Source organism: Buteo buteo, chromosome 2 (assembly GCF_964188355.1).
Source record: "Buteo buteo chromosome 2, bButBut1.hap1.1, whole genome shotgun sequence".
Taxonomy (NCBI): Eukaryota; Metazoa; Chordata; class Aves; order Accipitriformes; family Accipitridae; genus Buteo; species Buteo buteo.
Genome location: NC_134172.1, coordinates 20352325 through 20371451, shown reverse-complemented (window position 1 = coordinate 20371451; position 19127 = coordinate 20352325). Strand labels below are relative to the sequence as shown.

The window sequence follows — 19127 nt, the reverse complement described above, 5'->3', positions numbered from 1 at the left end:
GGTCAGCGGCACGCGCCCGGGGATGTCGTTATAAGACTCCTCGCGTGCCGGCCCGCCGCGCCAGCCGGCTCCGGCCTCCTCCCCGGAGAGCGGCGGCAGCGGCCCGGCCTCCCGGCCACCCAGGGGCGGGGAGGGCAGGGCAGGGAAGGGCAGGGCAGGGCAGGGGCGGGGGCCCGGGCCCCGCCGCCGCCGGCGCGGCTCGGCGAGCGGGCCGGCGTGAGCGGCGGCAGGCGCGTCCCGGCGGGGCTGCCCCCCCGCCCCGTCCCGTCCCGTCCCGTCCCGTCCCGCCCCGTCCCGTCCCCGCCGGGGCCGGGCGCAGCATGGAGACGGTGCTGCTGGAGCACTTCCCCGGGGGGCTGGACTCCTTCTCCTCGCCCCCCTACTTCGACGAGGAGGACTTCTTCCCCGAGCCGCCCGCGCGGGACGCGCTGGCCGCCGACGGGCTGCTGGAGCCGGACGTGGACTTCCTCAGCCGGCAGCTGCAGGAGTACTACCGCGACGGCGGCGACCCCGAGGGCGGCTACCGCTGCCCGGCGCCGGCCGCCACCTTCCCGCCGTCGCCCGCCTCGCCCGGCTTCGCCTACGAGTGCTGCGGGGCGGCGGGCGCGGCGCTGCTCTCCCCCGGGGGGCGGCTCCAGGCGCTGGGCTCGGCCAAGCGGCGGCGGCGGGTGCGCTCCGAGGCGGAGCTGCAGCAGCTCCGGCAGGCCGCCAACGTGCGGGAGCGGCGGCGGATGCAGTCCATCAACGACGCCTTCGAGGGGCTGCGCTCGCACATCCCCACCCTGCCCTACGAGAAGCGGCTCTCCAAGGTGGACACGCTGCGCCTGGCCATCGGCTACATCAACTTCCTCAGCGAGCTGGTGCAGTCCGACCTGCCGCTGCGCAACGCCAGCAGCGAGAGCCCCAGCCAGCCCAAGAAAATCATCATCTGCCACCGCGGCACAAGTAAGTGGCGGCCCGGCCCGGCCCGGCCCGGCCCGGCTAGGCGCTCCGCAGGAATGCCGGCCCCAGCAGTAACCCCCTGCCTTTCTCCCCCCCTGTCCCCCAGGATCTCCCTCCCCGAGCGACCCCGACTACGGACTCCCCCCTCTGGCCGGTCACTCGCTCTCGTGGACTGACGAAAAGCAACTCAAGGAACAAAACATCATCCGGACAGCCAAAGTGTGGACCCCCGAGGACCCGCGGAAGGTGAACAACAAACCCTCCCTCAACGACATCGAGAACGAGCCCCCCTTCGACTTCGTGGCGTGAGGCCCCCGCCCCGCCCTGTACATGCTGTATGTAGAGACCTATATTGTAAATGTAATTTAAGATTCACACTCTAAGGGCAATCAACTTTATTTATCTATTTATTACGGAGTAGTGATAATGAGGTAGAAACCTTTGTTTTGAATATATAATTTATATAATTTATCCTGATTTTTTTAAGATATGCAATAGGTTTATTCCACCAGCACCTTTGGGGGGAGGGGGGGAATAATGCCAGAACCTGTGAAAATAATTTATTGCCGCACGTGGACTCTTCCTGTGTTTGTTAATAATAAACCCGGATCGTACCTTGTGGAGCAGTGTTATTTGTGGGAAGCGGCTGCCGAGAGCCCCGCCGCATCCCGAAGAAGCCCTGCAGCAAACGCCCGGCCCGCTCCCCGGGCCGGCGGGCTGAGCCCCGGGACCCTGCGGGGCCGGGACCATGCCCCAGCCGGCACCCTCCGCCCAGATGCCGGCCCCACTCTGCCCTATCGCCGGCTCGGGCTGCTCTTATACAGCCGGGGACGGACGGACACTGGGGACGGGCGGGGGGACACTTTCCCCTTCTCTCCACCCCTTTTGACGTCCTCTCCTGAAGTGCTTCCAACTGATGTCTTTGTCTATCTCCAGGAGGTCTCCTCCTTTCAGTGCCTCTGCTCTGCTTGTGGTTTCCAGCTGAAAGACCCGAGTACCCAAACATCAACCTTGCAAGGGTGTGTGTCCCCCGCCGCTGCCTCGGACCCCCGGCCCAGCCGCCACGGGGATGGGCGCGCTAGCCGGAGCCGGACAAAGCTCTTCCCAAAACTGCCGGGGAGGGGGGGACCGGGCTGGGGGCCGGGCAGGCTTGGCCCCCGAGGGTGCGTGGCCGCAGCCGGGGCTCTGCCGGCTGCCCCCAGCCTTCCGCGGACCGCGCACCGCCAGTGCCTGGGAAACAGCCCCCGCACCCCTCGCCGTGGGGATGTCGCTGGGGGGGGGGGGGGGGCAAAGCCATCATGCAACTGGTGGCAGAGTCGCTCTGGTAGCCCCAGCTCAGCGTGCCCGGCTGCTGGGGGGGGGGGCGGGGGGGCGGCTGGGCTGCACCTGCCCGGGGGCGAGGGGAGGGGGCGGCAGGGGCCGGCCGGGCCGGGGGGGCTGCAAGTGCTACCGGCGGGGGCGGAGGGGGGGGGTCGGCCCGGGGCTGGGGCGGGGGGCTCGGCCCGGCGCCGCAGGTGCTGATTTTCCCGTGGCACCCGCGGCTCAGCCCCGACGGCTCGGCCCCCGGGAGAGCCCCAGATGCCCGGCCAGGCCCACGGCCGGAGCAGAGCTGTCCCCGCGCGGTGTGCCCAGGCGGATGGGAACGGCCCGGGTGAGCCGAGGTATAATTATTACTCATCATATACTGTACATCTCTCCCTCTCCCTCTCTTTTTTTTTTTTCAAAGCTGCCGCAAAGTGGGAGCAATATGTTGCATGCATGCTAATTGCATTAACCTAGTTAGACACATTTAGTTCCCTAGCGCGGATGGCATGGATCTATTCCAATGGCAATTAGAGGAGCTACTTACCCACACAAACACGCCGAGGCTGGGCCGGGGCGGGGCGGGGGGCTTCGCTTATTTATTTGCTCATTTTTCGTCCGAGCCCCGGCTGCCGGCGGGACTGCCCGGCTGCGAGCCTCGCCCCGTCCGGCGGCGGGCGGGAGGCGGGCGGCACCGGTGTCATTGAACTTAAACGGGGCTCTTTGAGCGAGAAAAAGAGCCGACCCATAATTCGATCTTGTCCTGTATTAGGACCTCATTAAACACAGAAAGTCGCTTTTGCACAAATGCTTCCATCAGGCATGTAATCTCATTACACTCATTAGAAAGTCAAATGTTAGTCGGACTTCAGCTTAATTATAAGTTATGGAAGTGTTGTACCGCTTCCTTCTGTGTATAGCCCCGTCCGTCTCAATTGGCTTTGGTGATGCGGTCCCCCACAATTAAAACACTACAATCATTGTTATGTGGCACCTTTTCTTCGGCGTGCCACTTTTTTTGTGATTCAATGCTTCAACACATCCTTTAGTATGGTGCAGATGAAGCGGAAGAGCCGGCCTTCGCATGTAAAACACCAGGGTCTCTATCTTGTCACTCTCCCGTCTTGACTTGGCAAGTCCCTTTAAACGCAATCTTCAAAGAGACTGACAGCTCCTTTTGACTGACTCATCATCCATTCACCCCAGCGCCGCGCTCCTGCGACAAAATCCCACCGCACAGGGCAGGAGGAAAGCGCCCGTGCAGGTCCCCCGGGCCGGAGGGACCCGGTGGGACCCGGCGGCTCCCGCAAGCCTGGCTCGCAGCTCTCGCGGCAGCTTCGGGGGGTTTCGCCCGTGGGGAACACGCCTCGGCGCGGTACGGACCAGCGTGGGGCAGGCGTGACTGACAGCCGCGCAGCCCCGGTTCCCGGCCGCCTGCCCCCGCTCCTCCCCGCGGCCGTGAGCGGGGGGATCGCCGCGATGGCTGCACCTTCTAGCGCTGCCCCCCCCCCCCCCCGGCGCGCCCCGGGCAGCGGCTCCCGCCTCCCCCGCGCCCCTGCCCCGCTCCCGGCGTCCCCGCCGCCTGCCTGGAACCCCGCACCGGCTCCCGCGGGGGCCGCCCCTCCGCGGCCGCACTGCCCCGACGGCGCCCCGGCGGGACGGGGGAGGCCCGCCGGGGCCCCGGGACCGGGCATCCCCGCGGGGGCTGGGGGCTGCGAAGTGGGGCAGAGAGGACAAAAGGGGGGGAAATCCCCAGCGCCGCTTGGGGGAGGGGGCGGCGGGGGGGGTGTCTGTGCGTGACACAGTGTTAGAGGCACTTGCAGACGGCTCGCTTCCCGCAGGCTCCCAGGAGGGAGGCGCGGGGTCTGGGCCCGCAGGCTGATGCTGTCCGCCCGGGACCCGCGTCCATTGTGATGCTCCAGGTGAAAAGAAAATTTAGTTGTCCGAGACGGACAATCCCCCATTCCAAAGAAAAAAAAAACCCAACCCCCAACCCCCACCCCCCCCCCCAACCCAACCAAAGCCCAAACCCAACCACCGCAACAGGACCCCCACCCGAGCCCCAAAGACTGGAGGCATCAGCCCGCTCGCCTGCAGAGCCGGCGAGGGGCCGGGAAGGCGTGCGTGCCTCCTCGGCAGCGCTGTGCGCAGGCAGGGGCTGCCGCGGGCACTGTGAACCCGTCCCGCCGCGGTTCCCAGGGCCTCTCATCTGCCGGCAGTCGGGCGAGCGCCCTCGCCCAGCCTCCCCGGCCCGGGATCTCAGCCCTCTTTCATTCACGCATCTCTCGCTGGCACCGAGTACCAGCTGCGAGGTCGAACAAACACCAGTTGAGTGTCCCCTGGTAAACCTCCCGCTTTCCAAAGCATCCCGCAGCCGGTGGGAATGGTCCTAAATAACTCCACAACACCCCGCGCCGCCGAGACCTGGAAGCGTGGGCGGGAGGCGATTCCCACGACGGGGCCGGGGTCTGGCCAACAGGTGCTCGGGTTTGGCGGAGGGCGCCGGGGGAGCCCAGGGAGGCAGAGCCTCCGCTGCCAGAAAGCAGCCTGCTCCGGCGCCTCCGGCTTTACATGGCGTGGAAGCCGCAAACAATCGCAATGATATCTTTATTGCTAGGTTCATGTCCTGGGCTATAACATATCAATCCCTGTCGTGGTTCTCTCGGATGCACCTGGTATTTCAAACTTGTTCTTTTTGTGCTTCTGGGTCCTGGACTGCAGCTGCCTAAAGCGAGCAAAGAGAGAGGCCCTTACAATGTGTCCAAGACGTGTTGGCATGGTTTGCTTGTCTTTAATGTACCATTAACTATTGTCTTTACACAATATGGGAACTGTAAAGCATGACATGTGTTATAATAAAACACATTTTCAACGATACACTTGGACTCGGCGCTGGGATGCAAGCAAACAAACAGGCCCAAATCTTGTTTTGTCTCCCTCGCTAAGCCTACTGGCAATTAAACTTAAGACCACTGCTTTCCCCTGATCAGCCAATTAAATTTTATGTCTCCTAATTTTTCACATAGAAAAAAAGTCTCGGTGCCGGCCCCTAAAGACATTGATTTTCTTGCTATCACCTGGCGCTCAGACCTTAGTTCCATTTATCAAGAAGGGAAACGTCAGGCGTTACATAAAGTGACTCCGTTACCATAAGGCTCTCACCATCCTGCCCTATTGTTTTCCCTTGTTAATAACTCATTACCAGGATTTAACAAATCAACCATTACATATGTTTTGTGTCTCCATATTTTGATCCGTACGATTAAGCAGATGTTACGATTGAAAATTGAAAAGTCCAAGGCTACTCTCGTCTGAAAGAAAGAGGGCAGCCTCAAACAACGAGCTAACAATGAGATTCAGAAGATCTTCAGAAAAACATTTACGACCAATAAACAGACTCCAACCTGCTCCATTTCAACCATTGTGCGCCTTGGGGGAATAATTAAGTTGAATAGGAAGAGGTCCGCGGGGTTTTCAATGCCAAGCCCACAGGTGCGGGGTGGCACGATGAATGATCCGCCTGATTTTTGCCAGGCTCAAGGGCCCTTCTCCTGGCCGGGCGAGCAGATCCGAAATATTGTCATTTCTTTTAATTCACGGCGTTACTCTCAGGGCGAACAAAGGGGCGGGCGATGAATGGCCCCGGCTGCAGGCGAGGCGCGCCCGGCCGCCGCTGGCCTCGCCGGAGACCGCCCGGCGGGGACGAGCGCGCCGCCGCCGCCGCCGCCGCCTCGCCCGGGGGCCGCCCCGGCGGGCACGGAGGGGGGACGCCCCCGCCCCCCCCGGGCCCCCGCCGCCCGCCGCCGCCCGCCCCACCCGCGCCCGCCCCCGCGCCGCAGCCGCGCCCGCGCGCGCCCCGGCCCCGCGCCGCCCCCGCGCCCCGCGCCGCCGCGCGCCTCGCCGCGGGGCCGGACCCCGCGCGGGCGCGCGTGCGCCCCGCCGCTCCCCGCGCCGCCGCCGCGGCCCGGAGGAGGCGGGCGGGGCGGCCCCGCGCCGGGGGCGGCTCCCGGCCGCCGCCCCCGCCGCCGCCCCGCCGCCGTCGGGGCCCCGGAGGGCGGCGGCGGCCGGCGGCGGCGGGGCTCTCCCGCCCGCCGGCCCGCGTTGCGCATGGAGGTCTCCAAGAGGGGGCCCGGCTGCCGGGCCGCCCCGGGGACGCGGGCGGCGCCGCCCCTGCACGGCGGCCGCGCCGGGGGCGGCCCCGGGGGGGGCCCCGCGCGGAGCCGCCGCGCCGCGCCGCCGGGCCCCGTCTGGCGGCGGCCCCGCCGAAAGGAGCGGGGCTCCCCCCCGGGCGGCCCCTGGGGCGGCGGCGCCGCCGCCGCCGCCGGCGCCGGAGGCAGCGCTCGGCTCTCCGGCCGCGGGCGCGGCGCCGGCCCCCGGGGGGCCCCCGCGGGAGCGCCCGCCTCCTCCGGCCGCCCCGGCCGCCTCCGCCCGCCCGCCGCCAGCCGCCCCGGCCCGGCCCGGCGCGGAACCCCCCTCCCCCCCCGCCTTCCCCGGGCACCGGCTCCGCGCAGCCTGTAACGCCGAGCGTCTTGGAGAGGGGCAGCGGACGCCCGGCCCCGCCGCGCCGGCCCCGCTCTGGGCGCCCCGCGGGGCAGCCCTGACGCCCCGAGAGGCTCCGGCCCCTCTGCCCGGCCCGGCCCGGCCCGGACGGGCCGCAGCCGCCCCGCTCCCCCCCCGTCCCCCCGACGCTCGCCGCCCCCGGATCCCCGGTTGGGGCGGCGCCGCCCGAGCCCGTGGCCCCGCCGGGCGGAGGCCGCCCCGCGCCCCGGGCGGAGGCAGCGCGGAGGGGGGTCGCACGGACGGGCGCACGCCGCCGCCACCGCCCTGCGCCCCGACGGGGCCCCGAGCCCGCTGCCGCCGCCGGCGCGATGAGACGGCCGGGTGGAGGGGAGCCCTCGGCGGCGGAGCTCCGCACCCGCCTGGCAGGCGGGCGGAGACGGCTTCCCCTTCTGGGAAGTGTCGCCGCCGCCGCCCCCCCCCGACGGCTGCCCTGCCTCCGCCGTGCGCCGCGGCCCGCGGCCGGTTCGGGGTGGCCCCTCACCGTCCCGGTCTCCCGCGCTCCGGCCCCGGGGAGGGCGATGTCCCGGGCGAGAGCCGCCGCTCGGCCCCGGCGCGGACGGATCCTCCGCGGATGGCGGGCGGGGACGCCCCCGGGGCGGGACGGGCACCCCCGACGGCGCCGGCCCCCACCTGGGCGAGGCCTCGGGGAGCTGCCCCTCGCCGCAGAAGCGAGCAGTGGCCCGGGGCGAGATGGGGCTGGCGGGGAGCAACGGTGCGGGTCCCGGCGCGGCTCGAACGTCCCCGCCGGTGCCTGCCCACCGCCGGTAGCCTCGGGCAGGCAGAGTTTTCGGAAAAGGTGGAAAGTAACGGAGCCCTCGGGACCTGCCAGGACCGGGCGCGCCCGCCGGCATGGAAAGCGGCGGCGGGCGCGCCCCGACGGCGCGGTCGGTGGGGCCGAGGGCTGCGCGGAGCCCTGCGGCCCCCCCTCGGCGGAGCGCAGCCCGCGGCACTGACCTTCCCGCGGGGGGGACCGGGACGCGCCGTTCACGGAATTAGCCGCGCAGTCGTCTCGCTATGACTTTTGTTCCCCGCCACCGCCCGGAGACACTGTGCCCGCTCCGCCGCCAGCCCGTCCCGTCCCGTCCCTTCCCCGACGGCTCTCCCCGTGCCCTAACCCGACAATGCCGCGAAATGCATCACTGTCACCGGGCGCGGGTGACAGATGAGGCGAAGGCGCGGAGCCCTCGCCAAGGTCAAGTTGAAGATGCCGGTGGCGGTGTGGCCGCCGCCGGTTGATGCCGAACAAGGCCGGGCTCGGGGCTCTCGGGGCGCGGGGCTCTCGGGGGGGGGGGCCCTCCCCGGCGTTGTATTTTTACCTCCCCCCTTTCCCCTTCTCCCCTTGGGCTTTGCCAGGCGATTGTGCGGGGGCCTGCGGAGGCCGGGGGGCGGCCCGAGGGGACGGGGCGCTGCGCGGTGCTGCTCGGGGGGGCGCGGAGTGCCGGAGCTCCGGGCCCCGCGGGGCTGGCCGGGCCCGGCCATGCTGGGCCGGGCCGGGGCGCAGAGCTCCGGCCGCCGACAGAGGCGCGGTCTCCGGCTTGAAATCAAGTGTGCAAAACGCTCCGGGGTGGGTTTTACCCCGCGTTCAGCAAAAGTTTTCCAAGGGGAGTCTGGTTAAACAAACACTTCGCCCTTCTACCGCTCCCGCTCTCCCTCGCTCTGTGATGATTGATATTTTTTATTCAGCCAACTTTTATTTACCTTGCAAAAATGTTGGGGACAAATGTGATAAATTACAGATATGCAAATTTCTTTGAATGGCGTTGTAAGTGTGTCTCGCTGGAGCTGAATAAGTCCTTGCAAGTCGGTCTGCGCGCACTCAGGACCCCAGGGAGCTGATCAAAGCACCCTTTCTCTTTCATCCCCAGTATTCTCCTCCAAACTATTTCGATACAATATGTTTCCATGATGCACTTAATGTGCTAGGGACACAGAACTCATTACAACCTAGCTAGTTCTGCCGACCCCTTTGTTCAGAGGCATAAAGTTAAAAAAAAAAGGAGGGGCGGAGAGGGGGGGAGCGCTGCTAGTTGCCAGCTTTCTGAAATGTTAAAGCATGCGTCATTTTTCACCAGGTCTCGTCTTGATATCCTCAAAAGACAAACTATGAAACCGGCCTCAGCCCTTTCTGGCATTAATTACGCTGCTGTCCAGCCGATCTGTTTTTCCTATTATATGCATTTCTCAGCAGGGATTTTTTTTTTTTTTTTTTTTTGGAGGACTAATGCAGCTGCAAGTCGAAGTATGAATGCGTTTTATCGGTATAGAAAAAAAAAATAAGTGGAAAGGCTGAAAAAGATGTCAAGGTCTATGCTGATGTTTTTCTTGCTTGCCCCGTATTTGAAGCAGTGGCTTTGGGAAAGAATTTTGGGTCACCCTGTTACGTTAATTGTTTTTGCCTCGAATTATCAGCTGCTTAGAAGAGAAAAACCTCAGCCGGAGGCTGCTGAAAGCAGGTTACATGTTTATTGAATGCCGATGCGCCCAACAAATCTTTCCTTGCCGGGGAAACACTTCCAAGTATTTGGGGAAATAGGTGGAAAGTAGGAGCCCCGAGTTCAGGGCGATCCATTTCCAACCCACTGCGAGGTGGCGGCTGTTTGGGGAAATGACTCCGGCGGGATGACAGTAAGAAATAAACTCTATTTCAGCGGATGGCGCGTTTGTTTACGGGGTTGATTGGTTGACGGAAATGGCTGGCAGCCAGTTCTGGGAAAGATTCCAGACCTGACTCCGATTAACCCTCTCTGGTGAAACTCTGCTGGAAACCAACTCACCAGCAATTGCCATTAATCTACTTACTAATTAAGCCAATTCATTTCTAAAGGAGAAAAATTCCTTTCTTTGGCCAAACTGATGGGAGGAAATTTGAAAGAAGCGCCAAACTGTGTAACTGTAATTCAGCCAAGGACTGCTAAAACAAGGTGTTGATATATAGCTGGAGATTTAAAACAAGTTTCTAGGGCAACAATCCTTTGGAGACGGTGGTATATAGTGCATAGTAGATGAAGCTCGAATAATGGTGGACTGCAGTGTGCAATTGTACGGACATTGGTTGGAACCAGGACTGCTTTTCCCAATTAAGCCGCTCAAGGCTTTTACTCCTAATAATTTATCTGCCCCGTTTAAACGTTTCAGCCTTGGGCGACAGCTACAAAGAGCATCTCTGCCGGGACCCAGGGAACACGGTTGTGGAAACAGCGTCAAACTTTTGCCCGGCGTTGGCGACGACGCCTCAGCTCCCCGCGCTCCGGGGTCCGGATCAGCCCACGAGGACACACGGACACGGGGACCCACGCTGCCCTCGCAGCCCCCCGTGCTGCCAGGACCCGCCCGCCGCCCCCGCGGCCGCCGTGCACCCCGGCGGTGCCGCTCCAGAGGCTCTCGCCGAGGCGGGGGCAGGTTTTATTGAGGTTTCATCTTCGGGCGAGCAACGTTTAGCTCCCAGACACAGGGTCTAGGCCGGGGAGGCGAGTCCCAGGGAGACCCGGCCCCTGGCCGAGGCCGCGGCGAGCTGGCCCGGAGGAGGGCAGGGTGCTGTTTCCAGAGCAACCCCGCCACCTCCCGCGCTGCTGGCAGCAGGGCACCTGCCGGGGCGGGGGGGAGAGGTGGTGAGTGGGGGGGCTTCGCCCTCCGTCCCGGCACCCGCAGGAGAGGAGCAGCTCCGGGCAGCCCGCCCCGTCTGGCGGCCCCGCCGCCAGCATCCCCGCCCGCCCTCGGCCAAGGGCGCCCGCAGTCCCGGGCACACCCGGGGCACCTTCACCCCTCGCTTCGGCCTCTCACACGGGCCCCCTGCCCGTGCCCCCCCCCTTCCCTCCCCAGCGCCGTCCTCCGTCCCGCACCGCTCCCAGAGCAGCCCCGACGGGGCGGGCGGAAGGGGGTTTTATTGAGGTGACCGGTAGCGGCGGCACTCCCAAAGCAGTGCGGGGGGTGCGGGGCCGCTGGCAGGCACAGGGCGGGGAAGGGGCAGGGAGGCACGGCCCGGTGCCCAGCCGGACCCGCGCACCCCGCTCCGCCAACCGGCCGGCTCGGCGGATAGAGGCCGCAGCCCCCCAGGGTAAATGGCGTGCGAGAGACGACAAATTCAAGGGCGGATAGTTTAAAATAAGTGCAACCGTTCCCTCGTGTTTCGTGTTGTTGGTTTTTTGGGGGTTTGGTTGTTTTGTTTTGTTTTTTTTGGTTTGGTGGGGTTTTGTTTTTTTTTTTTAGGTGCAGGGCGGCGAAGGACAATTGCAAGAGTAACAAATTAAGCGTTCAGTGAATCCGTCTCCGGACAAGGCGGCAGTGGTCAAAGCGCTCGGCGGGAGGTAGGAGGATGCTGAGCCCTGGACATGAACAAACCGCCCTCCCGGAAAGCAGCAGCCTCACGTCATTTCGCTAAAATGACAAGATCTCGTGAAACGCACGGTACCGCCAAGTGCTGACAGCAGAACTACAGCCGCAGCCTGGAGAGGCGTGGGGAAACATTTCCTCCAGCAGCTGATGGCAAAACTTAGCACGCCGCTATAGGTAGCGCGGTATGCGTTCATATCTCAAGCAAACGCCCAACTTCTTCATCTAAGTCTCTCTCTGAGATCATAAAAAATAGGATGCGATATCCTAAAAAGACTAATGACATTTCACAGGTAATGCAATTTAGAAAGAAACACTTCCATGTTTTCTTTTCCAACAATGTGCATTTTTGTAAACTGCTATAAATTGCAATTCAAAAGCCCTGATCTCGCCATCCCCAATCATTTTTTATACTGATCAAATGAATGCAGATACTCCCATTTGGGAGGGGCGACATGACATTTCACTTGGCAGTTCTAAACAGGTCACGGACCTTTCACAGACCCTAAGGCAGTGGGAGGGAGCTCTTTACGAAACCGTGTAACCAAATCAAACCAATGGTTACCCCTTTTCAATACCATTGGAATGGTTTGCACAATGCTATTCACATAGCAGCAGAGAAACTGAAAGGATGGTCATCCAATGGAAATTTCTTTTCTTTTGTTTAAACTTGCAGAGCTCCAAAAAAAAAAAAAAAAACCTAGAAAACAATTACTTTTTGTATGACAAAAAGATAAACACTTCTACGTACGGCCGTACGTGTACACCGCGGCCCTCGGCGCGCCTCGATGTTTATACGCATATAGGCACACATCTGTGTGTGGGGATGTACATTTATTGGAGATGTTGCTTTGTTTGAAACCATAGGCACAAAGACACAACATGGCTGCCCTGGAGATGACCTATTGCTTTCAAGTTGCTTGAACACATCAGAATTTCTATTGTTGAGGTTGATTAATTGAAACTGATAAGTTACCATGAATAAAGATTGTTTTTCTGTTTAATGTGGTGGGCCTGATTTGGTAAATGCTTCATTCATGTAGCCTTGCAGTGCAGCATATGGGCAAGATTCATTCAGTATCGCAAACATATACAATTTATTATGCTTGTATGGTCACAACCAAAAGGCCTTTCTATTTTAATGACAAAGTTTGAATGAAAAATTCCATTTAAAGAGTCACTAACGTTAAACGTGGGTTTGTAATTTATTCCTGTTGCCGGCTGCCGGCGAACCGAGCGCCCTGGAGAAGCGGCGGCACGGCGGGCGGGAGCGGCAGCGCCCGTCCTGCGGGGCCGAGCGGCCGCTCCTCCCGGGCCTTGCCCGACCCACGCGCGGCGGGGACGCTCCGCCGCCCCGGCCTGTCACCCGCCGCTGACAACCTTCTCGCCGCCGCGCCCCGGGCGCGACACCGCCGGCGCGGATCCCGCCGCCCGCCTCCCCCGCTCCGCGCCCGACGGGGCGGACGAGGCTGGCGGGGAGCGCCCGCCCCGGCCTCCGGCGCCTCCGCTCCGGGCGAACCAGCCCGCCGGCCCCAAGGCGCCTCGCCAGGGCGCGGCACGCGTGGGCGGCCGGAGCGGCTCCCCGGGGCCCTGCCGCAGCCCCACGGAGCGCAGCCCGGTCCCGGGTGGCGGCGGGGAGGGGAGGCCCGGCGGGGTGCGGGGGTCGGGGGTCGGGTGTCCCCTCCGGGCCTGGGTCTCACCGCCGGGGCGGGGGCACGGGAGGGGTGTGGGAGAAGCAAAGGGCTTCCCCTCGGGCATGTAGGCTGACACGGGGGTTGTGTCGTTCAGGAGTTCAGGAGTGACGCTGAGCACCGCTGTGGCCAAGGGGACTTTCGCCTCGACGTGTTAAAGCCGAACCCTTCTCCTCCCCCGCCTCCTGTTGGGTAATCACTGCTTTAAAAGTTTTCGGTATAGAGGACTCTCAGCCTTGACCTCACTTCTGCTTAAACAGCCCGTGACAGTTTCTGCATCCCCTACTCTCAAGCGAGGCAGCTCAAAACAACAACAAAGCCTTACCCAACAGGGAAAAAAGATCGAACTCGAGATGGGGATGTGATGGAGACCTGGCAGGAACCACTGCGTGGGGCAAATCACTACACTTCGGTCCGCGTGTAGGGGCGCTGATCCTCTTCCTGCCTATGTGAGGGGACTGGTAAAACGACGTTTAACGAAATCGGCGTATTGGACAGGCAAAGTAGAGCTTATGCACCATCACAAAAAAGTCATTAAGGACGGGGTTGAAATTTATGAAAAATCCCTTGAAAGAGCCCTTTCAGGCATTTTTTTTTAAATATGACCTCTTAACCTCTTCTTCCTCGATTGACAGAGTAATTTGAAACAGAAACAATGTAATCTATCAAAATAAGTTGTGTTACTTCTCTAAATCAGATATTTATGTTTGAGCTTTCTCTTACTGACAAGCTCTAAAGGCTCACTGTTATTCCAAGGTTTTATCTCTGAGATTCTTGTCTTTTCTGCTCATTAAGAGCCAGTCTACAGATTACAAAGTCAATAGATGCAAACACCGGACTGTGAGAAAACTCTCCCTGAGTACATAAAAATCAACAGCAGTGGATGCTATACAATGGAAAGCATAGATGTTTTTAGGTGTTCGGTTTTATCATCTTTAGACAAGGAAGAGAGTAAATATTGTGGCAAAACTTCACCTTCCAGTGTCGCACGCTTCCTTTTGCCATTCCCAAAGGTGGATCTCAATGCATCATCATTTCTTAGTGGCAGATTTAAGTGAAATATAGCTTACAAGTGTTCTGAGTGCTCTACCTGTAACTACAGCGTTAATTATCAGTCCACCTACCCGGCGGTGGACCTGGATGGGATGATTTTACAGCTACTTTTATGGATTTTCCTGTAAAGGGATGACTGAACCCAGTGGAGCTCTTTCACTTGATTAAAGGACTGAGGAATCCTGGGCCCTGGACAGGTCCCTTCTGTTGCTGAGAAGTGCTTGTAGGCGCTGATTTTCAGTATTTCCTCCCCTAACGCATCCGAGTTATTACGGACCTATTTTTTTTACTGCTGCAGCTTATACGTTCCCAATGGTCCTCTGTGCTCGCTCGTTAAAGCGAGACTAAAGTCAAAAAAACCAAACCCAGACAAAACTCTCAGCTTCAACCCAGTCTGCGTGAGAGGGCACTTAGGTACGAGTAAGCTGAAGCGCGCAGCTGGCTGGATGCGGCCGAGCTTTTAGAAATCGAATATTAATGTCAATAATACTCTTTCACGTGCCTGCAAGCAGTATTTTGGACCACCTTTAAGAACTGGCAGAAAGAGAAATGCTTTCCGGACCGTGGCCGTGGCTACCGGCGGGTCCGTGGGGGGGGATTACACGCGGGGAACCCGACGTCTGCCCCGCGCTGCCGCTGTCGGCGAAGGGCCCAGTCGCTGACGGCCGCGGGGACGGGACCCCCGCTCCCACGCCCGTACGGCCATGCCCAGCCAAGGACGCCAAGAGGGGTGCGGGCTTGGAGAGAGCATTTAGCCAACCCCGCTTCCAGAACACGCCTGCTTATCGGGCCCTTTCAGAAGGAAAAGGTAGCCAGGTCTCGGAGTCACCGGGGGCAGCCCCGACGGGGTGTCCTTCTGCCCGGGCCCAGCCCCCCCGCGCCCGCCCCCGCGTCCTGCCTTCCAGGGCCCCTCGGAACGGCGTCCCTCGGAGCCGCCGCCCGGCCGGGGCGGGCGGAGGACGGCGACGGCAGGCCTCGGCGTCCCACGCGGAACCCAAACCCCCCCCGCGGCCCCGGAGGACGGCGGGTCTCGCCGGGCCGGCGGTGCCGCCCGGGGCCCGGAGCGTGTCCGCGGTGCCGGGGGAAGGCTGGAAAGGGGGCTGGGGGCGGGCTGGGGGGCCCCGGTGCCGCCCCCCCCGCCGAGAGCCGGTGGTCGTGAGCACGTTCGGAGCGATGGCGCCCAGCCCGCTCCGCACCGGGCTGCTGGCGGGACGCGTCTTAAAAGAACGATCCCGTTTCGACCCGTTCTCAGCTTTCCCCAGCGGCAGGGTAGACCTGGCGTCCCCCTGAGGCGCCGCTTCCCCCCTTTGGAGGGGAGGGAGGGAGGGAGGGAGGCGGCTGTGGGACAGTCTGTGGAACTGTCTGCGCCCGAGGCTCCACAGCTGGCACCTCACTCCGCTCCCCTGAATTAACTGGCCCCCGCCGCACACCGCGAACTCTCGTCATTCACTGTCCGCCCAGGTGTACGCTGCTTTTTCTCGTCGTGCACAATACCAGACAGCCCCTTCCCCAAAACCAGAACCAGCCTTCTCCGCGGCAGGGCTTTACACGTGGGCGCGTGTGACCAGCGAGGCTGTACTTGCAGCTTCTACTTGCAACCACTTTACAAAAGTAGCGAAGAATTAAAAAAGTTCTATTTGAAAAAAAGATAAGGATATAACTAAGGAGGGGGCAGGTGCATGAGCTGGAACCTGTCCAGGATAAAGACGTTTAATACGTCTCCTGCGCATCTATAAAATATTTTGTTCTGCGGGAAGTTAAACTAGAATATGATTTTCTCTTTTGCCTTTAGAAAGGCTTGACATTAGACATCATAAATTTTAAATAAGATACATCTGCATGGAAATAAAGAATCTATTTTGAAGCTAATAAAGCAACAAGTATTTTTACTATAAATTCTATTGTATTATTAAACTTGTATGTGGAGGCAGACAATTGGGGGAAGTGATGCAGCACTTGAATCCCAAATCCAGGAACTTCATGAATAGATAAAGGAAACAGTTCACTTCCTAAACCTTACTTGATTTAGATTATCATACATTCCTAAGCCCCTCTTTTTTCATGCTCAAGTAATCATTTGTTTCATTAAATGTCAGCAAACTTATTCACAGAAAAAGCTATGCTTTAAAGCATTGTGTCATTTTCTTGTTCTAAGAACAACTTCCCAAGCTGAGAAAGTTCCAAACAATGAACTCACCTGAGATTTACTGCAATTAGTTCTACCCCAGTATACACAATTCACTGGATTTAGCCATGGGTGCGTGGATGCAACCAAGAAATGATTTCACTGGTGCTTTGATGTGGAGCACTGAAGCTGTTCTCACTTCCATACAGTTTGCCAGTGTCACCAAAACAATGCAGTTCACCATTGTAGAAAAGAAATACACATTCATTTCACCAAGTGAAAATTCATGCACTGATGTTAATAATCTTTCCATAAGTTGACAGCTTGCAATAAAATCAAGGATATTTTAAACAGGAATCATGCACCTGAAGCATTTCTTTATGTTTGCACGAGTTATGAGAGCTTCAGTATCTCAAAAAGAAATTCTAGCTCGTTATTCTTGACATACAACTGATAATTTTAAATTCAATTACATTTGTACCATACAGACATTTCTTTTGTGAACTGGGTTAGCAGTATTCCAAGTATATTTCCCTGGAAAGCTCGGACATACTATGCTCAGTTTGGAACTTACCAGAGTTTTTCTCCCTGAACATCTGATCAGATGATTTGAAGCAAATCAAGCAAATAGGCTCTATTATTGGAAGAGTAAACCCTTGCCCAGTTTTGGACAGACTATCTACTGTGTTTAAATCTTGTTTCAATAACCTCTGTTTTTTGACTGGTACTTATTTATTGCTGTTGGTTGTTAAGATAGGCCGTCTCTCTGTTATTGTAGATATACAAACCCAAGACCTCAAGACTGGGAATGTAGGGAAGCCCTTTCCCATCCTCGGCTCACACTTACCACAAGGTCTGAGAAAAAATATTCTGCTTGGTTTTTTTTTTCCTTTTTTTCTTTTGTTTTTTTTAAAGTCTTCAGAGGACTGAGAAGGTGAGGTAGGAGGGCAGGGTGGACCATAGGGACCTGCATACAGACACTAAAGGAATTAATCTGACAACAGTTATTGATAACTTTCTTCTTTTGGTGTGTGCTTACATATACAGTCATATGGTTCGTGACTCCAAGCAGTGCACCTCCTCAAACTCCATACACCCAGAGAAAGCTCATGCAGTCAATATTGAATAAGGACGCTGGGACCGTCCTCCCATATGCAGCATCATGTATCAATACTTCAGCAACAACATAGGTGGAAATGAGACATTCTGCAAAGAAGCCACTTCCACCACTTGAATTCTATCCGTACGTACTCTGGCAGCTGAATGTTCAAAATCTTCACAGAAAGCCAGTGGCAATAATCCCATGAGAGAGGAAAGGTAAAGCATTTTGCAAGTGTATCTTGCAATTAAAGCTAGGTAGGTCAATATTCAAAATGGGGAAGAGCTGAGAGAGAGTTGGTTCTTTTTCTTTAAAAATTGTTCATTTTCTTAGTACCTTTTATGTCTTGTTCATTCCACCAGCAGCAGTATCCATGACAAGAGAGGGTGTAGGCATACAAAACAGAAAATCCATACGGCCAAATAGACTGGACACCTTCTAATAATTCACTCGGATATGGAAGCACAGATGAGGTTGGTTACTACAGAATATTCAACACAGAGTTTATCAGTTGTCAAGAAGGGACTTCGCAGGGCAGAACAGTAATTGAAAGTATCAAAAGATTCCTTCAAAATATCCCATATCCTCTTTGAGGGGAACCTGTCGGGCAGACATCACCCAGCGGTACAGGTCTATAGCTGGAATGACATTATATAGCACTGGTAATTAGAACAATTGTATCTGTAATAGCTTCAATTATGCATGCAGACGTTACACTCTACAATTGAATCACATTAATTCATGAGAAAGGTATGAAGCTCTATGCAGAAGACAAAACATCACTATATGTTGGAAGTCTTCTGCTGAGTCACAGTTTTCAATATACTCCTTTGCATAACTGAACTGATGAATTTAATCTATTTTTCAATCATTTTTTAAGTATCAGGGTTAGGATTGCTTTAAAGGAAATTAATGAAGAACTTTGTTTCTAATAATTTTCTCTAGTTCGGGGGATATTTTCCTTTCAGTAAAATCAATGCTGCAGTGAATATTCTTGTTTGGCTAACTAATGATTTTTTTTTTTTTTCCTTCCTTTCAAAAGTGCTGAAAACAAAACACAGTACAACATCAAAGAAAACCAGTCCCTGGGGTGGCATGTAGATAGAAACTCAATGTTTCTCAGACCTTAGAAGCATTTTCCAGTGAAAGAATTCAGGTTACAGAAACATTTCCCACTACAACTTCGTGAAAAATAGTTTCCTTCTTTAAACTAAAAAATCAGAGCAAGGCATACTAATGTCTTATGTTCCAGACTGCTATGACACGAGAGGTGGGTCCTATGAACAGTGGGGTCAATTCATTCTCTACCCTAGTTGGTCACCTTGTGTACTCCAAGTTCCAAAAGTAATCCAAACTCTTAACTTTGAACCTTGGTACATATGAGCTCTATAATAGCTTAGAGTAGGCATTTACAAAGTATCTATGAATGCTATAAATAGCTTTGCATAATATAAACATTGAGCATCATCAGAACAGGATGAGCAGACAAGCTGGTCTTGTTAAGGAAACAATTGCTGAAGTATTTCAGAAATAGGAATATTCTCAATCACATTATTTTCTTGTGTGCTCCATGTTGCCCCGCTGAAGCTAGCAATGATTCCTTCAAACCAGCAAAACCCGATAGACTTGTTGCTGAAAGTGTGGTTTCTTTCTATTTCAACTGTCACAATTCAGCTGATCACCTTCCGGTATCTCAAAAAAATTCTAAATTCTTTTCTTCATTCAGCAATAATCAGTAAGAGTGATAGGTTTGAAGAATTAAAACAAGTCCATATTACTGTTCTGTAAGCTGAAACCTGCTTCTGCCTTGTTAAAAGAGAATGGAGAAGATTTTCCATGAGTTCTTGATGACACTGAAATGCAATTGCATTTATGTTTTGCTATGCTTTGTTTGAAGCCCCATAGCTTCCCTCTTCCCCTGACACTTTGGTAAGCAAAAGACTGTGAAGACAGCTAAATAAGTTTTGGCACCTAGATATGGGATGGAGTCATAGATGGCACTTGGAAAACCAAAGAATCGCAGGCT

At 57.5% G+C, this 19127-nt stretch overlaps 1 protein-coding gene across 1 annotated transcript; it reads left to right on the top strand.

Moving 5' to 3' along the window:
• The first annotated feature begins 320 nt into the window (after window positions 1-320).
• On the top strand, window positions 321-1263 carry PTF1A (pancreas associated transcription factor 1a). Its single transcript, XM_075022462.1, has 2 exons — window positions 321-945; window positions 1049-1263. The coding sequence occupies exons 1-2, from the start codon at window positions 321-323 to the stop codon at window positions 1249-1251; spliced, it is 828 nt and encodes a 275-aa protein (XP_074878563.1). The 3' UTR covers window positions 1252-1263.
• Window positions 1264-19127: the final 17864 nt, after the last annotated feature.